General features: G+C 37.1%; 1 protein-coding gene across 7 annotated transcripts; it reads right to left on the bottom strand.

Annotated features, from left to right (window-relative positions):
- Window positions 1-1,243: 1,243 nt before the first annotated feature.
- NAP1L1 (nucleosome assembly protein 1 like 1) lies at window positions 1,244-27,216 on the bottom strand. 7 transcript variants are annotated; one of them, XM_069094827.1, is made up of 15 exons: window positions 27,112-27,216; window positions 15,529-15,572; window positions 14,174-14,256; window positions 13,346-13,448; window positions 12,118-12,259; window positions 11,714-11,794; window positions 11,258-11,386; window positions 10,653-10,724; window positions 10,190-10,329; window positions 9,308-9,453; window positions 9,173-9,192; window positions 7,017-7,139; window positions 6,207-6,239; window positions 5,648-5,698; window positions 1,244-4,441 (listed from the first exon to the last, which is right to left on the bottom strand). In XM_069094827.1, exons 2-15 carry the CDS (start codon window positions 15,543-15,545, stop codon window positions 4,406-4,408), a joined length of 1,176 nt encoding a protein of 391 aa, XP_068950928.1. In that variant the 5' UTR covers window positions 15,546-15,572; window positions 27,112-27,216; the 3' UTR covers window positions 1,244-4,405. The 7 variants fall into 7 exon arrangements, with proteins under 7 accessions (XP_068950928.1, XP_068950922.1, XP_068950923.1 ...); XM_069094821.1 differs by lacking the exon at window positions 27,112-27,216 and adding an exon at window positions 26,758-26,775; XM_069094822.1 differs by lacking the exon at window positions 27,112-27,216 and adding an exon at window positions 26,758-26,775 and having other exon boundaries at window positions 11,258-11,383.
- Between the last annotated feature and the right edge of the window lie 554 nt (window positions 27,217-27,770).

Below are 27,770 nucleotides of genomic sequence, written 5' to 3'. Positions count from 1 at the left end.
GGCTCTGCTGACTAGAAGTCTGTCTGGCCAGGTGGTTTAGCTGTGGGTGTGAAAGAGCAGACCAAAAGCATTAGAGAAACATTTGATTTAATTAACAACTATAGTAAGGATTGGACTGATCTAACACCAAAGTTAGCACACGTATGAAAACAGAAGGATTATTTAGATTTTATAGATATATATGCAAGAGATAAAATTCCCAAGAAAGACTATCAGTATCAACTAAAGCCTAGGGATGCATGCCTCAGTAAGAAAGCTTTATGCATGGTTATAGTAGTGTGATAGAGCAGTTGGGGATCCAGAAATTTAACTTATACAACTACTCAGAAACTTTTCAGTAACATTAAGTGTTGCAATTTATGTAAGTTACCCTCAAACTGGATACCCTAAAAAAATCAGCCAACATTTGGATTGGGGGAGAGGTGGACAGAGGGAAAAGTTGGGTTGGGTTCTCAACAATCCCTCAGAAATTCTTTCAACTTTAAATTCTACATTCAATTAACTTTTTAACAATATCCATTTGTCCACAGCAGTACTGTAGACCCTGGAGAAGAAAGATTCTTGCCCTCACTGACTTTATGGTTTATGGGTATATTAGTGTGATCTCTACTAATGTACTCCTAGCTTCAATTTAATCTACTAATCTGGAAAAAAAATCCAGGATTAGCCATCAATCCAGCTACAAGATAAGAAAAACATGGCTGAAAAGTAAATAAATTTTATCTGCCAAATTAGCATCTCTACAAATATCTTTAAGATCAGGCAAAGCTATAAGTGAATATTAGAAATACTGGCAAATGACACAATCCTAGTCTTTGACCTTCTCCCCACAGTTCAATTTTAGTATCTAGATTCTTATACTGGTAAATAAAATTCCCAGTATGTCACTCAGGTCAAACTTTCTCATAAATTCTACTACATCTCATACAAAAACATGTTTACCTATTGGGGACCATAGTACTAAAAAAAATTCTAACAAAACTTAATTCATAATTATTTCATCAGCAAAATAGATTTTTAAAAAATCCCAACTGGTTTCCCTTTTTTGAAATTAGTAAAAAGCAGATTTTTTTTCTAAAATTAGTGCAAGAATGCCATGTTCTATAATCAGTCTGTTTTACTTCTAAAGAGTAACATTTAGTCTAAAAACTAATTATATCACTTCAAAACGAAGAATGCTAAATTTTGTTTTATATGAACTAACAAATCCTGAAAAAAAGAATTAAAATAAAAAGGCATTCAATACTTGCATATTAAATGGTTTAATATATATTAAACGGATAGGGATGGAAATGTTTCAGCCAACCACAGCTCAAGTTCTACTTACAAGAATGGGAGTCATACCTAATTTAAACCAAGAAGAGCACCAATTTTATACTCTCCCATAAGTAGTTATATGTAAACACTGAAAATTCAGTTATCTTTAGTGACCCTACTGTAATCACCAACCATTTTGCTATATACTATTGATAGTGCAATGAAAATATTTCTATCAAGAACTGAATTTCCTTACAAGGAAACAACCAGGTTTTTTAGGGCTAAAAAAGGAAACAAGAGACAGGTAGAATCCCATTTTAGCAAATGTAGTGAGGTACAGCTCTACATATGCAGAATGCTGCTTTGCTGACTTGGATACTAGTTTTGTTCAATGAGAAATCCATACAGCAAACATACTTCAACAGTCTTTATGAAGTTGGTAGTCAATTAGAAAGGGTTCTGTTATTTATATATAAAAATGTAAACATCAATATATATAAGAGTAAGCATGCAAAATGTTATGTTGGTCATTCAGAGTTCTTAAAAGAATAAAAGTGAATTGTTTCCTGGCTCCCGATGGCTGGGCTGGTGGGGGACTATAAAATGAAAGTTTAGACAAATCATAAACTAGCAGAAATCTAAAAACAACAAACTTCCTTAAAAACCTCTAAAATGTTGTGGATTACCTTCTGAACTATGACAGTTCACAAAGCAACTTACAAATCCTAACATTTTGTAGGCCCTCCCAGTTGAAGTAGGTAACAAGAAGCCAGGAAACAGTATTTCTAACACAGTCCTCCCTTTCTCAATAAAGAAAAGCCCAAATCATTACCAACACAACATTCTGAAAAACATGTCAAAATTTATTAATAATCTTTGAATACAATCAAATATAATTTCAGCAGAAGGGAATAGTATTATTTACTCTCAGGTTCTAGTGAGTTTAGGAACGTTTCTTTTGGAAAACCTACTCCTCCATTATTTGGTCACTACACAAATGTGGCATATCCCTGACAATTGTTTCATGTAAGTAAAAGCAAATAACCATTTACTCTTCCATTTTTAACAAAAAAAATTTTTTTCAAAAAGGGTTGTATAAAACTTAACAATTTTGATATTCCTTAAAGTTCACTCAAATGGGATTCTACCTGTTGAAGAAAAACAAAAAGGCAGGAAAAGTGATCAAAAGATACAGAGAAAGTGAGCTCAAATTTAGATCACCAAAATTAACCTGACAGTAAAAATAACAAAGGACAAATAAGAGATTTAACGCAAAAATCTTTCCATAGCAAATTTTCATACAGTAATTCAATGTGTTCAGTTAAAGATTTCTAGAAGTTAAAAAATTAAATGTTCTGAAGTGAAAAATGGAAGTCACAATGCAAATACCAAGTGTTTTCTGCATATTACCCCCAAATCATGCTGGGGAAACAAGTTATATCATCTCTATAAGAATGAAACAAATATAATAATCTTAAATTCTTGGCCTTCCCTTTTTTTTTTTTTTTTTTTTTTAGAATTCACCAATGGACATCAATTTCACCATCAAGCCTTGAAATTAATCAACCCTTCTACCCTCCCCCCCAACCAAATAACAGTAATTAGCCTGAGGTATTTTAGTATGGCTCTTACTTTCCCAACTTTCTTGGAAAAGGAATGCATTACTGTCATTAAATCCAGAATCCCCAGATGCTTTCATATAGTGCAGATTCCTAATTCTAGCAGAAGCACAAAGATCTGCCACAAAAATGTCTCTTGTACAAATCTAAAACAGAGGTACTAGCCATTGGTTTTCCAGTCTGAAAATTATAACCCTGGTTCAAACAAGGTGCTAAATATAACACATACACAATACAGGTTAAAATTTCTGACTTTTTAATGACCAAGAACAATTTTTATATAATGTAAATTAATAAGCCTCAACACTCTTGTGAGGTAGGTAAGTAAACAATACTACCCATTTAAATATATGGATAGATTAGAGGTATGAGTAAATAATATACTCACATATTAAGCAATGAGAATTGGAATAGAACTCTCCCTAGCTTCAACCCCAAGACTTTAAAGTTAAATTTAACTTTAACAATAATGATCTTTAAAGGGTTATTATGATTTAAAATTTTGTCCACTGGTTCTTCATTCACACTTATATATTGGTAGATGCAGGACTGCTTTTTAAAGTCCGGTCCGTTCTCCCAAATAATGTCCATTAGTTACAACTATCAAGGTCAACTTCCAAATGTGTCAAATTAAGACATTTATCTTGTGAGGACTAAATTCTGCTTGGTAATTTATTTTTAAATAGCAAAAAAAGAACTTGCAATCGGCTTCTACTAGGTGGTATAAGTAATAATTGTCAATGAAGGTGCACCACAATACCTTAATAACAGAAAAGGAAAGATGCTTTCAGTTTGAATGGACACAGTTACACAAGTAGAAGAGGACGCTAACTTCTGAAAATACTAGGTTTTATTCACACCCCAGTGGTAAACAATGACCTTAATAGGATGACTAAAAGTTTCTTTGTAGATCACTATGTCACATTAAAATACAAAAATCCATAAACAAGCAGTTAACGAACATTAGATGTGGTCTTACTGGAAATTCTTAACTAGTACTAGTGTACTAGTCTCTTCTCAAACCAAATTTCAAAATGCTTTGTCTCCTAGTTAATACAAGTCACTGCATTTCTCTAACAAAGTAATGAAGGCACAGCTAGTGCAAGCAGACTTAAACCCATTCAACTACTGGGCTGAAAAAATACTTTGGTTGGTTCTTCAGAAGGATTTCTTTTTTCTAAACCAATATTGGTCTCAAATAACAGTTTGGATAATTTTCAAAGCTGCAGTCTAATAGCTACATGACAAAAGACTTCACAAGAACCAAACTATGTAGCAATGGACATGCGTTAGGGAATTCACTGCATTCTACATATCCAGCAGAAATTATACTATTAAAATGCTAGGTAGAATGAATCTATATAGTTTGAACTGGTTCTTAAACGTTCGTTTTTTCTTTTTTTCCTTTTTTAACAAAAATTGTTTACTTGATTCTACCAAGAAAATACAAAACATAAGGCTGTAAGTAACTACTAGTTGTGTTTAGGCTGGGACAGTGCAGTAATCCTCAAGGCCACAGCACATACTGCTCACTGCTGCTTGCACTCAGCTGGGTTTGGATCTTTCTGTTGAAAGGAAGACAGAAAACAGAAGTCAAGGCCACTTTCAGCACAACTGTGTCAAAGCTGTCAAATATTCTCAGGTAATTCCTCCAATTTCTCAAGGTGGGTAAAGAACAACTCCTAAGATAGTCAAAGTCAAGAGACCACAGTTGTATGCTTGATAAAAACACAGATCCAGAAGATGGAGTGCCCCATTTAAAGGTGATGGGAAGTAGGAGTAAAACAAGGGTCCCCACTAGTCAAGATATAATCCCGTGTAAGGACCTCAGGTATCAATTTGCTCAATGGACTTTACCCAACATTTAAATGACTTACCGGGAAAAGGAAAGTCTTTTACTTTGCCATAAGAAGAAAGTTTCAGATGGGGGCGGCTAGGTGGCGCAGTGAATAGAGCACCAGCCCTGGAGTCAGGAGGACCTGAGTTCAAATTTGACCTCAGACACTTAACGTTTACTAGCCCTGTGACCTTGGGCAAGTCACTTAACCCCAACTGCCCTCCAAAAAGCAAAAACAAAACAAAGTTTCAGTAACAGATTAATAAAAACTAAAGTTGCAAGGGTAGTAAGATGATATTTAGACTTTAAAAACTTTTACACATAGATATTAATTCTCAGATCTTAAGCCTCAAGTCATGAAGAATTAGGTTGAATTAAATAAGAATCCATAGGGGTGGCCAGGTGGCGTAGTAAGAGCACCAGTCCCAGAGTCGGGAGGCCTGGGATCAGTTCCAGCCTCAGATACTTAACACCCACACAAAAATAACTAGCCATGTAACCTTGAACAAGGTACTTAACCCCAATTGCTTAAAAAAAAAAAAGGGGGGGGGGGGGGCCCCCCACAACTGGCTAAAAGAGAAAGAATACCGCCCCAGTTGTGGGTATGACCTGGGGATAAAATCTAGGCTCAGATACTTAGCACCACACCCAGAAATAACTGGCTGTGTATCCTTGAACAAGTTACTTACAAAAAAAAAAAAAGAATCCAAATTTTATCGACAGACAGCACTATTCATAGGAAACATCACACAAAATTCTAGAGTTTCTGCCCTAGAAATCATAAATCCATAAATGCTTACTTTAAAGAATCTCATCTCACAGCTAAATTCAGTCTTTAATAACAGAACACTATTCAAAATGAAACAAAAACATCCAAAATCACACAATTATCTAGACAGACATTTAAGACGTTTAAAAAGACATTTTTTCTCACCTTCGGATCATATTCTGGATCATTTTCCTCATCAGCTTCTTCTTCCCCTTCCTATATTAAAGTTCAAAATGCATCCATGAAGTAGGTACAGTAGAAAAAAATTCATAATGTAGGCAGGTTAATCTAAATTATAGTATAGGTCAACAAGTTTTCATCATTACAAGACTTTGATGAAAAATGCAATTTAATTTGAAAGCTTCTAATATGAAAATTTCCCAACAAAACTCGAGACACATCCAGTCTGCTTTTATTGAAAAGATTTACTGCAGCCAACGTTGAAAAAAATTACTGCAGCTTTTGACTTCTTCAAAGAGCTGATAACCCTGCAGCAGAACAAAATTTTTAAATAAAACATTGTTGCTGACAGTTTTGCAGCTTATCTACTATATACATACACAGTATACTTTTACCTGTAGAATTAGAGTACATCTTTTGATTAAACTATTCCTTTTTTGCTAAAGTAAATGTTATGCCAAAAATCTTCATGCTAATTTGGTATATATTCAACAAAGCAAATCACAAATTAAACAATTTAGCTGTTTCATCTTGTAAACATTACCTCATCATCAGCCTCTTCACCTTCTTCATCATACTAAAAAGAAAAAAAAAATTATTTCAATATGGTCGTTAAAAACTATCAGTATCAAAACATTTTTTAAAAGGAACCTCCCAGGTCATCTAATTCAAAATCATAGCTATGTAAGGCTATCCCTTACAGCACATTAGCATTTCTAGTTCTTAAGATTAATATGAAAGACTAACCAGACTATTCCCCTACTCCACCCTATCCGTCCCCATTCATTGGAAGTAGGTATAAAGTCATCAAAAAACAACAATAAGGATCTTATATAGAGATCATCTAGTCCAACTTTCTTCATGAGAAAACTGCAGCTCAGAAAAGGGGGAAACCCTGGGTTAACCAAATATAAGACTGCTAGTGAGCCAATTAATTTTAGAAGCACTTAGTGTTCAATAGCATGACTACAAAACAATTATTTCTTCAATAATTATCAAAAGATCTATTTGTCAATACCTGGAAAAATGATAAAAATCCAATTTTAATGAGTGTCATGCCACTAATATTTATGTCATGATGATTATCATCTAAGAGACTCAAAAAATATCATCTCTGCATATTATGCCCTCTAAAATGGTCAACTCAAGCACCAACCACAGTTTTAAAATTCACAAGTTTTGCTATGCCAATGGGATAAGGAAATTCCATGAATATACCTAAGCCACCTTGCTATGGCATTGTAATTCACTATTTAGCTCAGTTACTATAGGCACTGGATTATTCACAACCTCAAAAGGATCTTGCCCTCTAGAAGACTATGTTACTGTGGTACTGATATTCATCTTCACTTACATCATCATCATCATCTTCAATAGCTTCTCCTGTGAAATATAATACTGATCTTGGGACTATACGCTCACGTAAAAAGTGACCAATTTCGAAGTCTGCTGCAAGGATCGCTTCCGCGTCATCATCCTGTACAAGACAACAGTACTTTATAAGTAAAAGACAAACAAAAACAATTTCATTAAACCAGTTACGTTAGTAATCTTTATACAACTGGGATGGCAGCCATGCTAAGTGTACAAGGAACAGTACATTCTAATGCTTAGGTACACCCTTTCCTAGCTTATTTTCTTTATTTTATTTTTTTTTGCTTTTTGGAGGGCAATTGGGGTTAAGTGACTTGCCCAAGGTCACACGGCTAGTTTTTGTGTTAAGTGTCTGATGTTGCATTTGAACTCAGGTCCTCCTGACTTCAGGGCCAGTGCTCTATTCACTGCGCCACCTAGCCACCCCTCCTAGCTTATTTTCTCAGTCAAACCACATACGATTCAAAAATGGTGAATTAAATGACATTTTAATTCAATAATTTGAACCAATGTTTTTAGCCAATATAAAAGGGAGTCCTGGTACATTCAACAAATGAGCCACAAAAACTGTATTTGTATTTTCAACAAGCCACAAACGTAGTGTGTTCACATTTTACAAAGGTCAAATGTAGATAACTATATTTTGTTCTTTAGAGACCTCTTGGATTTAAAAGAAAGAATAAGGGTAAAAATCAAGATAATCTTGCCTTTACCTTCCTGAAATTTTAAAATTAGCCTACATGTATGGCTATGTGGCAAACAGCATGATTTAGGCATACAATTCTTTAGTGAAATAAGTATAGGGAAAGGGGAGAAGATAGCAAGGAAGAAATACAAGTGAAAATTGGGGATGGGGGGAGGTGGGAGAAATAGGAGAATCTAAGTAGTAACTAGCTTCATTTTAAAAAGCAAAAAAAAAATGTCAGGGTAGCAAAAGAGAACTTAAGTTACTGATCTTTCCCTGTTTCACCTACAATTCACCTAAACCATAAATTCTTTTTTTAAGGATGGTATATTTAAGAATATGAAAATAGCAAATATTACACCTGTGGGAAATATGTATATATATTTTTACCTGCTAGGGCATTAGGTTCTATTAAACCAAGAAGCTAAAGAATCCAAAAGACTATTACATCACTTAACAAGAAGACCTGATTTTGAGAAGATTACAGGAAAATGCCCTAAAAGAGAGTCCAGGGTGATATAATTTAAAATTTTATCTTTGATTGGAAAAAAATCTTATAAAAAAATTAGTTAATGGCAAAAACATTTCAGAAATGTACTAATCACAAGCATACAATCAGATTCTAAATGACGTCCATATGATCCCACCCCCTTAGTTGCAGAACAAAAACATTTTAAATATTAATAAGCATTATAAATAAGAACTCTAAATAAGAATGCTAAAGCAGTGGGTAAAGATTTTGTAAAGGAATGAAACTGATATGTATAGAAAGTAATTATTATATTTCACCACAGAAGGAAAACATTAAATAAATCAATGCCTATCACAGAACTTTGCACATAACTTATTTAAAATGGTCAAAATGAATGAACATATGCCACTGTATGCTGTCATAGCTGCAAATTATTTTAAGACAGCATTTTGCCTAAAAACATCAAAGATGGCGACTATCACAAAAGGCATTTTCATCAATAAAAATTAACACTTCAAAATCTTTCTTACCAAACTCATCCAACCTCATATGAAATTATTATAATAATTATATGCCCAACTCAACAAAACCAAAAAAAAGTCTACTCAATGCTACTACATTTCTCAGAATCCAGCAGGGGTCACCACAGCACCCAAGAACAAGTCTGATTTCTAGAACTGAGATGGCTCAGACACAGAAGCACTTTGAGAACCAAACATTCAACCAACTTCACATTAAGGACATAAGCAATTTCTGCTGGAGTAAGCCAAATCATAAAGTGTTATTCTGTACAGGGTAGAGGTGACCCTTGCAATAAAGCATAAAAAAGCATTCTCATTTTGCTTAAGAAGCAAAGTGCATTTCAGAAAACATGGGAATGTTAGTATAAAAGTTTAGGGCACAAAACTGGTACTAACATCTTTCAAAAGCCTTTCAATCTCCAGTTTATTACTTTACTAAAGAAAATAATTGGACTCACCAGGTCTCCGCTCTCAGGAACTACAGATAAATGATAAAGGGAGAAAAAGAAAGAAAAATAAAAGATAAGATTATCAATATTTTAAGAACAATACACCTAGCCATCCGCCCAATCCCAAATTAAAATGCTGTTTACCTTCAGGAGGAGAAAAGAAATTGAAAAAAGAATCAGTGGAAACTGTTTTTGTCACAGTTCGAACTGTCCCACGTCCCTTGTGTTTCTGTTTCTTCTTAATAGTTTTCAAAGTGACATTTTTCCCTTTTTTCCAATCTACCTGACACCTTTGACAAACAAGAAAGTTTTGATCACTATTACAAAAAAAAAAAAATCCTCTCAAAGGAAAATATAAAGTAGGGGACAAATAGCATTATACATTTTATGAAAACATCATGGTATTTGCAATTGGCTTAAGTCCACAGCAGAACAATAAAAATGTTCCTTCTAAGCGCAAGTACTTTTAATAAAACAATTTTTTTTTTAAGATTTAACATCAAGATTTGACTAATTCATTTAACAACTGTAGTTCACCTATTTGGAAGAACTGTACACCCTGTTAGGTGGCATACAAATAAACCAATTAAAAGGCATTTATTAAGTACCTACTGTCTACTAGGAACTGGAAACACAAAGACTGGGAAAAAAAAAATCAAAGGCCTGGCTTGTTCTCAAGGAGCTTACATATTCTATTGGTGGAAAAAAATGCATACAGAAGTATACATAAAAATCATCTGGGGATAGGAGTAGAGAGTTAAAAAAAAAAAAAGAGGCCTCATGTAGAGAAACTATACGAATATCATTAAGGAAAATATGTTAATCAGTTATTAAGAATAAGAAATTGTCTCTACTCCAACAATTTACATTCTAGCACGTTTCAAATCTGTAAGTCACAATGATTAGAAAATAGGTCCAGCTCTGAAATACTAAGATTCAAATATGGAATAAGATATTCCTTTGTAAATATATGTAAAACAATTACATTTAAATGTATAATGTTTTGAAACATCAAAATAATCTTACCCTGTGCAACTCATAATTTCTGGTCCATCAAAGGAGAAGGGATCAGAATCATCTGGCTCTGACCGCATACGATATGTCTTTGTCAACACCTCATTTGTGAAATATTCATTGGGCTCAAAGTGAAATTCTAATGTAAAACTCTAAAAAGACAGTTGCAGGGATTAAAATATTATTAGTTGGAACTTCTTTTGTTCCCATCCCACAAAACCAAGTGCCTATTTGACAGAGCATTAAACAATGTTAACCCAAAGCCCTATCCTTTCTTAAGTGAATATATTTGTATTTTGTTGAAATTTTTAAAATGGTTAAACACTAGGAAAATACAGGTGATATACTAGATTTAATAAATTCACACATCCTGACTCTTGCCTTCAAGTAAGTAGTACTCCCCCTACCCTCCAATATCCCATTTAACAGTCATGCTCCAAATTAAGATTAGTATCATTATTTTTAAATTGTTTACCATAGGTTGGCCAGCATCTGAGAACTTCACTTTAATATCTTTCAAGTGCTTCAGAATAGGTTCATCATGTTCCTTCAAGTAAAATATAAAAATGATTATCAAAATGGATATTTGGGCTGAATATTAAAGGTAATAAATACATAAGAACTACCCCTTTTTTTCAAAGTCAACAACTTGGGCAACAAATTTGATCAATACAATGACTAGTCTTATTCTTTTAATATTTTCTTAATGCTCAGTCAGTCAATCACATTATATAGGTGTGAGAACCTCAGGCCAACAGATTTTTGTTAAGGACAATAATGAAAAAAGACCATAATGGACAGAGCTGAAAGAACAGGGGTATGAGAAAACTTTCTGCTTGACAATCATTCAACCTAAATAGTGGCTTACATGTCAACTGGTCATAAGGAAGTAACCTATGTTCTTTTTAAAGCTATTCCATCATATTATGAATGAAAACCCATTTTGCATTTAGTCAAACACAACACTAATCAATGTCTATTTCAATGTGTCAAATGAATGGTGCTATGCTTGACAAAGATACTAAATTACTATGATCGCATCTGATCCTCCATGGCATATTTACTATGGATTTAAGTTACCTGAACCATATCACTGAGCAAGTCAACATTTTTAAAAACAGTCAGCCAAAATTCAGGAATTCCTTTAGGGTCTTCTTTTTCTTCATCTTTTTTCTCCTCTTCAAGCTTAGCCTTCTCTTTCATTTCCTCCTTGAAAAAAATACACGTTACTTACTAAGCTTGGGAGGAGGAACTTTCTGCTTCATTTTTACTTTCAGGATTTTCATTTTCCTCCCAACCACCAAAAAAATATAAAACAAGCAGTAATATAGTTTTGCAGCTGAATATTTTTGTCCCACTACCAAATATGGGAAATTATTTATCATATTAATTCTGTTAACCAATTAAAATGTGGCAAAGTTGGCTTGGTACCATTAGGCACTCAAATGCTATTTAATTTTGTTTAACGTCTGTTTAAACATGCTACTATTACCTTAATGACTGAAAATTGTACATTTCTAACAAAAGAATACTCACTGAAATCTCTTCATCATCATCTGGTTTCCATTCACATTCTTCCTCTGTGGGTTCATAAACTGCATTGATGATTTCACTTCTCTGAAATGATTAAACCATTAAGTCTTTCATTAGTTACTTAATTAATATAAGTTACTGCCTCAAAAAGTCCTATATTTTTGTCAAGCAACCACCCTACAAAATTAGGGATTCTTCTTCCCCTCTGAGCTCACTACGACACCAAGATGCACTGGAATCTTGCCCTTTTACCAATGGCAAATAATGCCAGGCACACCACATATAATAACAATTTCAGCATTAGGTCAAGAAACTAAAACATTTAATTCTGTCAATTTTAATTAAAAGCACAAATTTCTAATTCTTAAAACTATATACTTGAGGTAAGAAACAGTAGGGTACATTACCTTATCAAAAAGTGGCTGGTAAAGAACAGCATACTTTCTTTCAAGAGCATGAACCTCTTCATAGAACTTGGCTTCTATCTGTGCACATTTCACCTGAAGATTTTTGAGGGCATTCACACGTCGCTTAACTACTTTTGGCAAGCTAAAAGATTTAAAGAGAATTAATACTTTTTTTCTTGTTTATAGCCATAAGAAGCAAAAAAAGGCAAAAATTATGTCAGTTCAGCATTAATGATAAAAAGACTCAACTCCTAACCACCAAAAAAGGATTCTTATTCATTCAGAAGGCTACACTAAAACAAAAGGGGGCAGATGTTTTGTAACCAAATTTGCCCTAACAAAAGAACACTAAGAAATTCATACAAAACTGATTTTTAAAAAAATGAAGTTTTAAAGCAATTACAGTAAGAAAACATTTACAGTCAACTATCAGTACAATAATAATTAAAAGGTCACCACTAATCAAGTAAGCCAAATAATGTCTGATTTATGAATGCTTTAAAATCCCCCCTTTTTTTTCCAAAAGTGAATAGAGATCTTCACCTTACCAAATAGTTACATTTCACAAACGCAATCAAATTTTCACACTGACGTGACTTTAGAACCATTTGGCCAATCATACAAGACTTTCAATTTAACAAACTGATATATCAGTAAAACTGCTAGGTAAATCACCTAACGAACCATGCCTTTTCTGGTTCTTCTTTCCATAATCACCCTTGGGTAATAATGTCCTCTTTTAATTCATAGCTACCTTACATCCTTCTGTCACAGGCAGAAGGAAGACAAAAATCTACCCCGTCTCCAAACAAACATCATTAATAAGAGACAAAGACAGAGCTGTATAACGGGGAAAAACAATCCCTGGACAAGTCAAGTGAACTTTCGTTTTCAGCTCTGCCACAAACTAGTTAGGTATTCTTAAGGAAGCCACTCAACTTTGTTAGCTTCAGTTTGTCTATAAAACAAGGGACTAAATAACTTCAAGTCTTTTTTCATCCTTATATTTCTTGATGTCAGGCTATGACCCTACATGCTAAAACCCAAAATAAGCTTTCAAAAGACTGCTATCATCCATACTAAGTTACTTAATGTGACAGTATTAAAAATCTTTGGCTTTATAATAGGTGCTAGTAAAAATCAACCTTTTAGGACTACCCTGTTATAGCACACCGGTAGTATACCTACAGTGTAAGAAACACTGATTACTGAGCAGGATTATATCTACCTTTCAATGTATCCAGTTGATGTTCCCACTAAACCATCCAATCTTTCTTGAAGAGCTGCAAGAATCTGAGGATTCTGCATCATCTGAACAGTCAACTGACGGGCTAAATTGAATAAGGAATGAAAAATCTCAGCTTAGCATAAGAATAAGCATTAGGCTAATGAAAAGCACAATGAGAAAAAGGCGCCCTGAATCCTGGTAATGAACTCATGCCATAGTTCTAAAAAGAAAATTACTCAATGCCAATTTAATTCTTGAATTTTATTGATAACTGCCAACATGAATTTAGAAATTAAACTGAAATGGCTTTGTCAGACAGAATGCATTCTTATCTTTTAAGAAAAGAAACCAGCACAGTATCTCATTAAAATCTGAAATAATCACTTTTTAAACACACCTTTATGGAGAATTTGGTTTCAAAGGAGAGAAAAAATTCACCTGAATCTAGAACCTTAGGAGTTAAAGCTTTGATCTCTTCCTTTAATTCTCCCTCTAACCCTCACTATGAAAAAGCAGATAGGTGCCAACCTGCATTGATTGGTAGAGAGAGTTCCTCTCCAAGATAGCTCTCTACACCCATGAAAATTCTAAATACAGTTCAAAACAGGAAAAAAAAAAAAAGCAAACACACAAAAAAAATCCTCTGCCCAATGTTATAATCAGGGGCATGCAACATATTCCTTATGTTTCATCCCACCCCTTAAAATGAGAAATAAATCCAAATGGGGTTGAGGGTAAAGAAGGAAGTTTGGGATATACCAATGACATTTGTAACTCACTGATAAGTTATCAGAAATTATGGATGCACATCAACAGTCAAGGCACTACCTTTGCTGTTTGCATCTTCACCAGTTTCTTCTTCCTCCACTTCTTCCAACAAGATATCTTGTTGGTCAAGTTCAGCTTCTTTGCTATAATTCAAAATTGGCAGATTAGAATTTACACATGCTAGGAAACAAAAGCTTCAAAAATTCATTTTCCTACACTAAAAATCATTCTTTTTAAAAATGATACACAACAGGGAACTTATAAGATGATGCAAAGTTCTCTCAATCTTTTGTGCTAAAGACAAAATCAACCTGCTACCTCCTGGTTTAAAAAATGAGTGGTCATTGTGGAGAGACCTTATACTGTGATAGCTAAGGAGAAACTGATCTTTAAGGAGAAGAATCCTGCCTCCCTGCTCTTGGGCAAATGCTATAACAGAAATGTGTTCCATGGAAGGGCTGGCAAGAGACTTCCCTGATATCCTCTAAGGCAGGGTTTCTTAACCTGGGATTTATTGATAGAGTCAAGATATCTATGAACTTAGAAAGGAAAAACAATTACAAAATCAGTTTTATGGAGTTAAAAACATTATTTAAGTAGGGGTTCAGAGGATTAATTAAATGGCCTAAGGGGCCCATAACACACAAAAAAGGTAAGAACTCTTGGTCCAGGGCAACTTTTTCCAACTACTGTTAGAACTGGTTCATAATATATGGATAAGACGTCCTTGAAGTATATCACCTTCTTGGATTGTCTCAAGACCTTCTTCAACTTTAAATGAGGACAGATGAGATAACCATGATAATGAAAGGAATGGGGATGTGTATATATACAAGGGGCATTCATAAAGTCTCTGCACTATTAAAACTTAAATACTGCAGCTGTAATTAAGATAAAAATCAACAGATACAATGTCCTTGAGAGCAAAGATTTTCATTTTTTAAAGTCTTTGTATTTCTGACTAAACCCTAGCAAAACTTGTGGCACATAGTAGGCATTTAGTAAATGCCTAATTAATTAAAACACATTTAAGCAAATCCTCAATGTTTAGAATCACTTTAATAACAAACAATTTACTTTGGGACATACAGCAGTCAAGCAACAGGCAGAAAACTCTCTAGGCTAGTGTTGAAGCTAATAAATTACCAAGTAATGTAAAGGGACACTCTTTTCACCTTTATTTTCTTGGGGAATACTAATAACATCCCAATCAGAACTCTTAAGAAATGGGAAAATAAGGCAACCTATTATTACCAGACTTTATCCACACTTTATCCACATCTTATGTGAACAAATTACTAACAACTAGTCATTTAGTATACATTATTCCAAAATGGTATTCACACACTACTACTATAATAAAAGACAAAGGTAGAGTCAATTTTTTTTATAGCGCAAAGAACCAAATTACTTACTTGTCAATGTCCGCCATGTTGTAAGACTTCTGAATATTTGAGATCTACAGAAATAAACAAGTGTTAAAAATATTCATAAACAATAAGTTTGAGAAATTGAAAACATAATGGCCCTAACTTTATAATTACCTTAGGAAGCCAGGAGTCAACATATTAGAGCCAAATCCCAGACCCACCATCCACAGCAATTTTCACGAGCAACAATCCCTACACTTCTGGTAAGCCACTACAAGATTACTGTTACCAACACCTTTCTGGGACCTGCAAAAATTTCATTAGCTTCCCTAGGATAGCAAGACAAGTTTTTCTTTCCCTCCTCATCCAACAGTAAAAGAGAATTATAGGAAATAACAGAAGAGTAATAAATTGTTGCTCCATCATCTTAGCCTAATTCCTGAATGTACCCATTTTGGAAATCAATAGTCTGGTTTCTTGGAGAACAAGAAAATAAAACCACAAGAAGGGTAACCCAGGGTTCAGCTGCACAAGTGTTTTTCTCTTTCCCTGAAGCATTTCTTTAGGACCTACTCTGAGAAAAGTAAGTCCCCAAAAGAGAATGCTGGATTTTATTGATAGGTTCAAGGATCTAATAAAGAAATTTAAAATACTGGTCAAAAAGAAAAAGATCTGGATCCACAATGGTTCCTATGAAACTAAACAAAGCATACAGGGAAATACCATCATATCAAAATGCTTTTACTGCACAGCATTTTGCAGAAGTGAACCCACTGGTTGGTTGTTACAAGGACAACCACAGTGACAAAAATTGTATGTTATAATCATGTACCTTAAGCTACCAGAAAGGCAGTGTTATCTTAATAGAAATAAAGTCCTGACAGTCTGATGTCACTTGATCTCTCAGTGACCCAGTCAAATATCCAAGACTATAAGTTGTAGGTTAATTGAGAGATTCCTTACATGAATAATAAAATCACTGGTCTACCCTAAAAACATTTGTTAAGAAGGGACTAAAATTTACTTGATCTGGGTCCACTTGTTCTTAATAGGTTTGAGCTTTTGCCTCATCTTGCCAAGAAGCAGGCTTCTGTAGCACTTGCCAGCCATCTTCACACCACATCCCCATGATGTATCTATATGGTTTGCCTCCAGCCCCCTTTATGTGTGATTTTCCCCATTAGAATGTAAACTCCTTGAGGATTGAAATCATCTTACATGTGTGTCTTTGTATCCTCAGCACCAAACATTGCATGGCAGAGTGTCTAATAAACATTTAAACCCAGTCACTTATACTACTGTATAAAAGAGAAAAAAGCCACAATTAAGGGTGCAACATTAATGTCAACATAATGTAAAAGGTGACGAGAGCTATAAGCCACCATTAGAATTTAACCCTCAAATTAATTTATTTTGCTTTCCATCTCATTTATAAAGTAATTCATTTTTAAAAGGACAGCAGTTATACTGGCTGTGAAAAGATGTGTAATTGTTGTTCAGTTATTTTTGAGTTGTGTCCAACTTTTTGTGACCTCATTTGGGGTTTTCTTGGCAAAGATACAGGAGTGAAATTTCAGAATCTAGGTGCAAAGAAGACACTACATACACCTACAACACTGCCCCTACTCCAGTTTCCAAACTAAAAAACCTAGAATAAACCAGTTTTGCTTCCCACACCTCCTCATATACAACCCAAGAAAGAAAAGGTATCTTAACCTATTACTTAGGATCCTTTTGGTGGCAGGTGGTTTTACCAAAGTCTTTTAGGCAAAATGGTATTTCACAAGAAATAAAGCAGTGCAAGTCACAAAAATAATTATTCCTCTTTACCCAATTACTATTCTTCTCTTGGGCACATATTAGCTCAAAGACAAATATGGGTGCACATTTTAATTGAAAAACCAAAAACAAAACTAGACATCTTAATAATTTGCTCAAAGACAAAAGTAAGCAGCAGAACAGAATACATCACTATGACCATAAAATAAAACTGGTCAATGGAGAATGGAAGGGAACGGGGATGTGTACGTGTATAAAACCATTTTGTATTTACAAAGAAATTGTGAGGCTAGAAGAAAAATGTGGTACTCCACCCCCCCTCCAAAAGCATTTAAACCATGCTTGTAGTATATTTGTATTGCCTATCTTTCATCCTTACTCCTAAGAGGACAAATTATCTCTGCTACTTTACCAGCTCAGTCCCCTAAAGAACACAATGAGGTATAAATACACTAATTTTCTTTTTTTGCTTTTTTTTTTTTGGAGGGGGGAGGGCAGGGCAATTGGGATTAAGTGATTTGCCAAGGTCACAGGGCTAGTAAGTATTAAGTGTCAGAGGCCAGATTTGAACTCAGGTCATCCTGATTCACTGCATCCCCTAGTGGCCCCAATACAGGAATTTTCAAAAATTCTAATTATAGCTTCAGTATTTCATAAAATGAACAAAAAGTTCAATCTCTCCACAAGGAGTCTTACTGTTCCAGCACCACCATCTCATACAAAATGTAAGCTTTTTTGAAAGTTTTGTTTCTTTTCTGTCCTTATATACCTAGGACCAAGAACATAAAAATCAACCAATCACTTACAGCTTATGTACCACAAGTTGCTTATACTGTAATGGGAGAGAGCACACATAGAGAATAAAGACTGAGTAGTTAGGAAGACAACAAGGTTATGTATGGAAGGCTATAGGAAAGAAGATGTTTAGAATAGCTTGGTAGAGATTAAGACAGGTAAACAATCAGGGAGGATTTATACGGTTTTCATGCTGCAGCACTGGCCCGGTTATATAATATGAATTTATGCCGTACCAGTCACAATTGTGTAACTTCAGCTACCTTCATTCAGTAGCATGAAGGAGCAGAGGAGGTGAATAGCAGGAATAATCCCAGTTAGAATTTGGTAAGGGATAAGTAGCAACAAGACAAAAGGATTTCTGAATTGATGACCCTGTGTGGTTGAATCACTTGGAGCTGAGACTAGAAAATGACAGAGCACAAGCCTAAGAAGAGTAGAGTTAAAAAAAGGACTAGAGATCACTAGGGAGGCAGAAAAATAGATTTAGAATGGGTAAGACACAAGGAATAAATGGAAGTTAGGGTCAAAGAGAGGAATGCTAGTTTTTGATTAAGGAATTAGAATGTTCTAGAGTTTGAGAGAATATCAAATTAATAGCCCAAGTATGAAGGGAGCAAGAGTTGAAGGAAAGGAAGACTGATTTGAGAGCTGAATCCCTTAAGAAAGGCTTGAGAATGACATGGGGGTTTGGTATACAATAGCCATAAAGATTTGAATAGGCTGGAAATTCTTAAGGAAATGGGAAAAGGGAGTCAGGGAGCAAGCAAGGAATATTCTAATTTCCCCTCCAGGACCAGGGTATCAGTCGTAAGAATGAAATTACATCCAAAAAGATCACTGGAATCAGTAGTGCTGACTGTCTAGTTCCAGGCTACCCATAACTTAACCTATTCCTCTATTGGTATCTGCATTAATCATCCAATCAAAGATCAGATTTGCAAGCCTTTTACTTCAAAATTGGTTAACAGTAGTAGCACCCAATTGATAATGCACTTTTAAAATATGGCACTATTACAAAAAGTTCAAAAACATTATTTCATCTGTGAGTAGGGACAGGGTTTTCTTTTGTCTTTTTTTTTCCCCCAACAGAACTATAACTTTGTTAGACTAGCCTCAACAGGTCATATCGGTTTAAACAAGATCCTCCTATATTTTATCCAATAGATTTCTAAAGACAATCTGAGAACCTTCTTCCAAACCGGTATCTTTCTCTGCAATAAATTAGTAAGTCAAAATTAGTACACAAAGTCTACAGTGTGTAGTAAAAATACCCATGTTTATTATTAATCATTATTATAAAATTATTATAAAATACCATTCTTATGAAATTTAAGTATTTTTTTTTCCTATTGTTTTGTTATGGCCGGTGATGCTTAGAATTTATTACACTGTTTAGTTTTAAATAAAGTTTAAATTTAAGTTAATGTTTAATTTATATTATCATTACAAACAATAAGTAGTAAGAGTTCCGGCTGATAAAATGCTTTATGGTTATCTAAGTTGATCCTCACATCAACCCCTGAAAGGTAGGTGCTATTATTCCCATCTTACAGTTGAGAAAACTGAGGCTGGGAGAATTTGAGTTACTTTGCTCAGGATCACACCCAGGTATTTAAATGTCTTGAGGGAATATCTGAATTCACCTTCCAGATTCCAACTCTAGTGCTCTATATACTACTCCACTTCATAGCATTACATTCTACATAAAGGGTACTTCAAAGCATTCTTGGCTGTGAGGATAAATTCTATGAAGCTTTATGGGGCCTTTGGTTAGTCTATTTCGAATACAAAAGATATTCTTAATAAATCATGGCTTTTAAAAGATGTCTAAAGGAAAACCTGCGTATTTTCTGGGCCAGAAGGTACCCTAGTATCTTTTTTAAAGGCAATTATTTAACAAATACAGTTATGATTTTTAATATTGATCAACATGATTCTTGCGGTGTTGTTACTTAGCCTGATACTACTGCCCCAACCCCCTTTCATTATCAAATTTGGGATTGGAGTCACTAGGGTAGAAAGAAGGTTCTTTGCTTTCACTGCCACACCACCAGTTACATAATACATTTCACCCTTTGTGATCACTCCTCACAAATACCTTTAGTAAAAGGTTGCTTCCTTCTGATTCAACTATTTCCAAGACTCAAAAGTTTCTTGACATTTCCTTAGTAGTATGATTCCAGAATCTAGTTTTTAACACAGCAAGATTTCTTGTACAGTGCCAGCACTGGTTGTTGATCAAAGTCCAAAGTTTGGGCACTAGGGCTGCTAGAGAAAGGATCACACAAATGGATCTTCTGTAGTTAAACAACAAAAGGAGCAAAACTATGACATAAAGGATTGGGGAGGGGGGATTGCTGGAAGAGGTTAGTCTAAACCACAATTTAACAACTTGGAAAAAAACAACCACAAATTTAGTTCCCTTTCATGCAAGACCTATACATCTAAGCGCTTTATGTATTTTATCTGTTTATAAGTTCCTGTGAGTCCTCTGCACATTTCTGAACTTTCCATGGGAGTGAAGTAAAGGCTCTCTACTTCATATGTGTATTTCCTTGAACATTTATACAGAAGACCTGGGTTCAAGTCCTACCTCAAATACTTATTAGCTGTATGATCCTGGCAAGTCATTTAACCCAAGTCTCAGATTCCCTATCTGTAAAATAAAGGGGTTGGACTCAATGCCCTCTAAAGTTCCTTCCAGCTCTAAATCTAATTCTATGAAATCTCACCTAGGTTCCCTTCTCTTCATTTACACTGCCTACTAACTTAGTTCAGGCCCTTACCACCTCTCAACTGGACTAATGCACACAAGCATCTGAATTAGTGTCCTTGCCTCCAATCTGTCCTTTATACAGCTGCCAAAAGAAATCTTCCAAATGCATGAGTCTGAAGAGATCACTCCCTTGCTCTCAAAAGATTATTAATAGGACAAAATATAAGTTCTTACTCGCCATTTAGGGCACTTCACTATCTAGCTCCAACCTAATTTATTTCATTTATACTGATGTGTCTATGTATTAGATATAGCATGTAAGCTCTTTCTACCTCTAGGTTCTACCTAGCACACAGTGCTTTAAGTGTAGTTAGTTTTGTTTTGATTTCCAATTTTACAAGCACTTACTAGCCAAACTGGACAACTGGCTATTCTCCAAACTCCGGCAAGCAAAGTTTTTGCCTTGCCTGTGTCTGAGCAACAGCCCATTCCTGGAAAGCATTCCCTCCTCTCAGGCTATTAGAATTCTCCTCTTCCTTTCAAGTACAACTAAAGTAACTCCTCTCTTCCATGAGACCTCTCCCAACCCCTGAGCCCCAGCTCAAAGACCTCTTTCCCTCTGCTGTCTGGATCTCACTTTTCCTCACACTACAATCTTGTGCTTTGTGTTCAAGTTGCATTCTTTACCCTTCTCAAAAGAAGTTTCTTCCTTGGTGGGAATGATTACAGAGCCTTACCAACTCTTCAAAACAATTTACTAGCAAGTACTAGTATGTGTTGCTTCAATACTTGTTGCCTACATGCAAATGTGAAGAAAATGCTATATTTCAATTAGAGGTTAATGAAAATAAGGATGTAATTTTCCCCTCAATCCTAGTTCAGATTCTCCCTTCCCTTGAAATCTAACCCAGGTAATGAACTATTGCTCTAAAGTATCTTTCAGGATTATCTTTAAAATATCTGGTTCTCCAAACGTCTTATCTGACATTTATTTATAAGCTTACATCCCCCACTTTACCCTCTTATCAGAATTTCATCCAATCAATCCAAGACCCAGATTAAATGCCACCTTTAAAAAAAGTTCCTTATTAACACTTACTAGCTGTGTAACCTTGGGCAAGTCACTTAACCCCAATTGCCTTGTCTTCCCCCCTCCAAAAAGACAAAAATAAAATAAATTTCCTTATTAAAGGAATGGATTCCCAAAGGACCTCTCCCTCCTCTGAAATCATCTAGTACTTAGGCTCTACCATTCTTGCACAAGGAGCAGTCTATGTAAAGAGAGAAGTAGGAGATAGAATGAGAATCAGGAAATTAGTCACTTTTGTTAACAGTAGAAGAAATGTGAAATAAATCTAAAAAAGTAGGCCAGATATCATACTAATAATAAACATTAAGCATCTAATAGGTAATATTTTTACAGCATCTATTATATCAGGCACTGTGTTACAAGCACTTTGCAAATATTATCTCATTTGATCTTCACAACCTGGTAAAATAGGTGCTATTATCCCCAGGTCAGGTGACATGCCTAAGATTACACAGTACATATCTGAAGTAGGATTTGAACTCAAGTCCTCTTGACTTCGGGCCCAGCACTCTACCTAATGCACCACCTAAGCTGGCTAGAGTCAAAAGGTGATAACTAGGATAGAGGGGACTCAACAATTTCAGCATTATTAACTATCCCACTTTTGATATCAAGTCACTTTGCTAAATTAATGACAAACAGGGCAGAGAGACCTTTTGATTTTTATACCTATCTCTAGTACCTAGCACAATGTCTGTCACCTAGTAGTTTAATGAACACTGACTTTTCAATATGCATGTAATAATCAACTCTGGTTAAAATGATGTTATTCAGTTTACAATTAACAATAAATTAAATAAACCCAATTTCAACATGAATTTTAAAATTTTTCTAAAAGCATCTCAATGACCTAAGACTAATGCCCCTTTAAGTAACTTTAACTGATTCCCATCACAAATTCCTTTTTCCAGACGGCTCCAGCCCAATTTTAATCAAGCTTCACCCATTCAATCAGCTGTAAAGATTCTTGCAATGATGCTCAAGTCACAATTCAACCATAAATTGATGAAATGGTTGATCTAGGCTAAATGATAAGTAAATGCACTACAGGGCAAAAAAGTTCAATCGATTAAAAGTTAAGATGTATAAATTGCAACCCCACCAGGTGTGGCATATAATGAATCAAAGTACTAAGTACTTGAAAGTGTATGACAATACTTTGTTTAAAAAAAAAAAAAAGACACCAGTACATACTACCTAACTGCCATTTTCTTCTAAGTAGTTACCTTAGAAGGTACTACTCATTCCAGTAGTATTTTCACTGCTCAAAATATTTTAACTCCTTGGAAACACCTTCAGAGTCCTTCTTTTAAAGGCTGCCTAAGTTGTCCAAAAAAAAGTCAAAAACCATCCTGAGACAAGTCAGACAAGGTTCACAGACTCCGTTCTGCAAAGAATACTGGATGACATTTAGTGCCACTCTCTCTTTTACGGATGAAGAATCTGAGGAAAAGGCTAGGTGACTTGCCTAAAGTCACACAAGAAAATACCACTGCTGATACAAAAGGAATTCAAAAACAGGTTCTCAATGCCAATTCCAAAATGGGAGTTTCAAAAATGTTGATCAATAAATCTACTATATGTAGCTTCTGATTTGACTTTGAAGTTTAATAATTATTTGGGTGTTCATGGTCTAGTGCTTGTTGAAAAATGACCAGTTCTCATTTCTTGTCACGAAAACAATGATTTGTTTACTATATTCAGTTTCAGGTGTCTTAATATACATCTAAATGAAATGTTATAAAACTGGTTATTTTATGAGTTACTTTTCATTTTACACAGGAGGAAAGACTCATGGGGTAACTTGTGACTACGGGTCACACAGCAAGTGTCTGAAAGATTAAAACACCAGTCTTCCTCACTCCAAGCAAGGCTGACCTCCTTTCCACACCACCTAGCTGCCAAGAAAAAAATCAAGCAATCAAGAAAAACAACTGTTGGTCTGAGGAAAGTTTAATCAGCAGGCCCAGCAGTGAAGTTGTAAATTTGTAATGACAAAAAAATGCCCCCAAACTTTTCCAACTGATATTAACTTTCACTCAGATTCCAGTTATACTGTTTCTCTAGCATATTTGCTATAGCATATACATTGTGTGTTGTGTGTATATGTCCATTTATACACTAGAAGTAAAATCTTCTCTGATGGATGAAATGTTGATTTAAACATGCAGTTTGATTTTTATGACACCAAATCTAACTCTGCAATGTATTGTTTTGTATGAAGATCTGACCTACCAAATCAACTCCCAAGAAACCATCCCTTCTCCATCCACACAGCATTCACTTCTGCTAAGCCAGCACATATAGTGTTAGTCAAGAGCACAAGGGAAGAGGCAACATTAGTCAGTCAAGACTAGATTAAAAAATGTCTGTGTTGGTATTCCCTAACAAATTTTTCAAGGATATCAAGTGTATGTGGTTTAGTAGAGCTGGCCTAGGAGTCAGGAAAAACCTAGGTTCAAATTCTAAGCTAAGATAAAGCACTTAAGCTTTTAGTGAGCCAGGCAACTCCCTATGACATTTAAGTTATTGAGAAGGTATAGAGGAAATTCCCTGAAGGAAGTTCCTTATATTTAAAAAAAAAAAAAAAAGGTCAAGTTTCATCCTGCCTTCCCCAAAAGTCATCCTAATTAAATGTAATGAGATTAGCAACAACAAGGTTACAAACAATCTGAAAAGGAAAAAGGATTTTAGCTTTATTTCATCAGTCTGGGAAGTCAGTTCCTAACCTGGAATGGCAAAAAAAGAGCTATTTAATTAACAGAGAAGCAGCCTTGAATCGCTAGAGAGCCAGATCTAGGTTCAAGTCCTTTCTCTGAGACAGCCCACAAGTTGCAAAATCTATGGATGCTATTAGGGACCCAAGCAGGTGCTGACCTTAGTAAAAGGTACTTAACTCACCTGGGAGGTCCCTATACCAATGAAATTACTGATCTAGTACCCGATCCCTTTAAAGAATCAGCAGCCTTTCTAGGGATTACAAATTTAGATTTAGAACTCATTTAAGAGATGTGAAATCAGAGCAAAGAGCTTACCCGTGACTTACCCAGGGTCACAAAGCTTTATTAAATAAGGAGGCTAAGAAAAGGAATAGGGGCAGGGAGGACCTATGATTCCACCCGTATCAGAGACTCCCATGGAAAGAACCTGCTGCCTCTTACCAATGCAACTTCTCTGCAAACTTCACAAAACTGTCTAGAGCACTGCTGTTAGTCAAACCACTTGGCCAGGGTTACACAGCCAAGTATGAGATTCGGAACCCAGGTCTTCTTAATTCCAGGTCCAGCACACTATGCCACTGATTCCTGCCCTCTGGACATTCAAAGCACTCAGAAGATTTGCTTGACTTGGGACAAGGAAAGGAGCACCCCAAATTTGTTACAAGTTTTTGCAAATAATTTTTAAACCCACCCTAGGGGCTCATCCTGGCTGGTCTTTTGCCAGTGTTTAATCAAAAGGCCCGAGGGGAGAAGATATTTCAGAGTCAAAAAGGTTATTCACTATTTTCTTTTTGGCAAATATTTCACCCACCTCAGGGTTCCTTGACGAGTTAAGGATGGGGTGGAGGGAGTCGGGAGGGGAAGGCAAGGGGAAAAGTAGGGGAGGATGATGAGAAGAGGGTAAGAGGGGGTGATGAGGGGAAGGGAGGAAGGGGGCGGGGATAATCAGAGGGTGGAAGGCGGGGGGGGGGGGAAGGAGGGGCGGGAAGGGGGGAGGGGACGATGGAGAAGGCAAGGTAGGGGGATGGCTGGAGAGGGGGACAGCACTCCCGGGGACGGCGGCCATGCAGCCGCCACCACGTGTTGCAGGCAGCGGACAAACGTCGCCTCAGCCCCGACCCTAACTTTGTCGCCGCCTCCCGGCAGGGTGCAGCGCCCCCCGACCACGCTCTGTCGCGGGGGTCACGGGCGCGAGACCTGTTCAGCTTTGCCCCCCACCCGCAGATTCACAGGGACAAGAACGCGCGCGCGAAATGTGCTCCCGCGGCCACGAGCGGCCACCACCTCCGGCCTTCCCTCCCTCCCACGGCCACGGCAGCCCGAGCCTAGGCTTCTCGTCGGGGGACTGGGGATCATGCGCCTTGCCCCCGCCGCGGCCCTCACAGCAGCGGGAGGTGGGGGAGGGGTCAGCCTCGACCCAGACCCAGGCCCCGGACACTCCCACGTCCGCGCGCGGACCCAGCCCCGGCCCCGACCAGGCCCGGGCAGGGCAGGCAAGCCCCGCTGGACTCCCCGCCCCCCCACCCACCTCGGCCCGGTCGGCCGTTGGAAGCCCCGCGCGCTCTCTCCCCTCCCGTCCCGCTTCCGTTACCCGCGGCTGCTGCAGGGACCAAGCGGCCGGAGCTGCGCAGGCTGTGACTCAGGGCGGCGGCAGCGTCGGCGGGAGGAGATGAAGGAGGCGGAGGAGAAGGAGGCGGCGCCCTGAGCAGATGGCGCTAAAAAAGACCCGAGATCCCGCCGCTCGCGCTCATATACAATTAGCGTCAGCACGTAAGTGCCCGTCACCCTTCTCCTCCTCCCCTCCTGCGGTCACCCAGGTAACGCGGAGGGAGGCGGGACTAGAGCTGGGCGCCTAGCAACAGGGCCACCTTCCCGCACGAATTAGGGCTCTCTTTTCTCCCTCCCCTCTCCCACTTCCACATACCTTACTCTTCGGGATGTGGCTCTTTGGCTGTGCGTCCGGCTGCCCCCGGCCCGCTCGAGGTCAAACCCCCCCCCCCCCCCCCCCCCCCCCCCCGCGCGCCAGAACGCGGGAAAGAAATAGGAAAGAAATCCCGGGCTCGAGCTGTCCCTCCCCCGGCGCGCGGAGAACCTCGTTGTCGCCCAGCTCTGCCTGATCCAATGCGCCCCACCCCCACCCCGCCCCGGCGCCCCAGACCCTCGGTGGATACCTGCTTCCAGCCTCTGCCCCCCCAGCCCTTAGGGCACTGCATTCGCCCCAGGGTGACACCCCGTCCCTTCTCTCCCTTGGGGCTGCAGCCTCTTCCCCTTCTCCCTCTGCTGTTTACACCCTCTTTCCGGGCTTCCCTGGGATGCGAGCCACGCCTTTAGGTCCATCAGTTGGTATTTATTAAGCGCTCACTCTGTGCCAGGCACTGTGCTAAGCGCTAGCGAGAAAAGAAAAGGGGTGGGAGGAGGAAGAAGCTCCATACCTGGCCTCCCGCAGCTCGCCTTCCGAAAGGAGAGGCGAAGTGCAGGTAGCGCTGTACATAAGAGAAAAGAGAGATGATAGAAAGCTTGCCTACCTTGCTGGGTGCACACGGAGCTGTTAAGCCACAGCCGCCTCCTTGTGCCTGGTCCTTAGCGTGAAGTCTTGGAGGAAGCACCTTTAAGGGGAAGCCTGACGTGAAATAGCTCAGACCAGTCAAACTTGGTGGCTATTTTCTCAGCTGGTGCTGGACTGACTCATTTATAACTCCCTAAATGCTCCTCCCCTTCCCCCACTGGAAACTTCATACGGTCATTAAATTCACCTGAGGGGAGTCATTTACTCTAATCATCCAATTTAGCAAATCACCTCCACTCTGTTTTCACTGATGCAATGCTTTTCCCAACAACCTTCCAGCCCTGCCCATTCTCATTAAAATTAGCTGCTTATTTTTAAAGCATTCTTGAAAGGTTAAAATTAGCTGTATCAATACTTTATTAGGAGCCAATAAGGTATTGAGTACTCTACGTAATGAAGATAATCTCCTACTCTGCTGTTTTAAATGGTGTGTTTGTATCGTGCTTTTTATACTTTACTATTTATTTTCACATAATGAATTTAATGAATAAATTCCAAATTTCCTGATCTGACACTGTAACCAAAGTCATGACTAAAGCAATCTTTACACCAAGGGCAAGCAACACAACTGATGTCTTCAAGTTAATGAAAAAAAAAACTTTAAAAAAATTCAATGGA

This window comes from Petaurus breviceps, unplaced genomic scaffold (genome assembly GCF_028583685.1).
Source record: "Petaurus breviceps papuanus isolate PSGF00001 unplaced genomic scaffold, PetGlider_PUasm1.0 221, whole genome shotgun sequence".
Classification (NCBI taxonomy): Eukaryota; Metazoa; Chordata; class Mammalia; order Diprotodontia; family Petauridae; genus Petaurus; species Petaurus breviceps.
The sequence above is the reverse complement of the archived record's forward strand: the minus strand, read 5'-3'. Positions and strand labels throughout refer to the sequence as shown.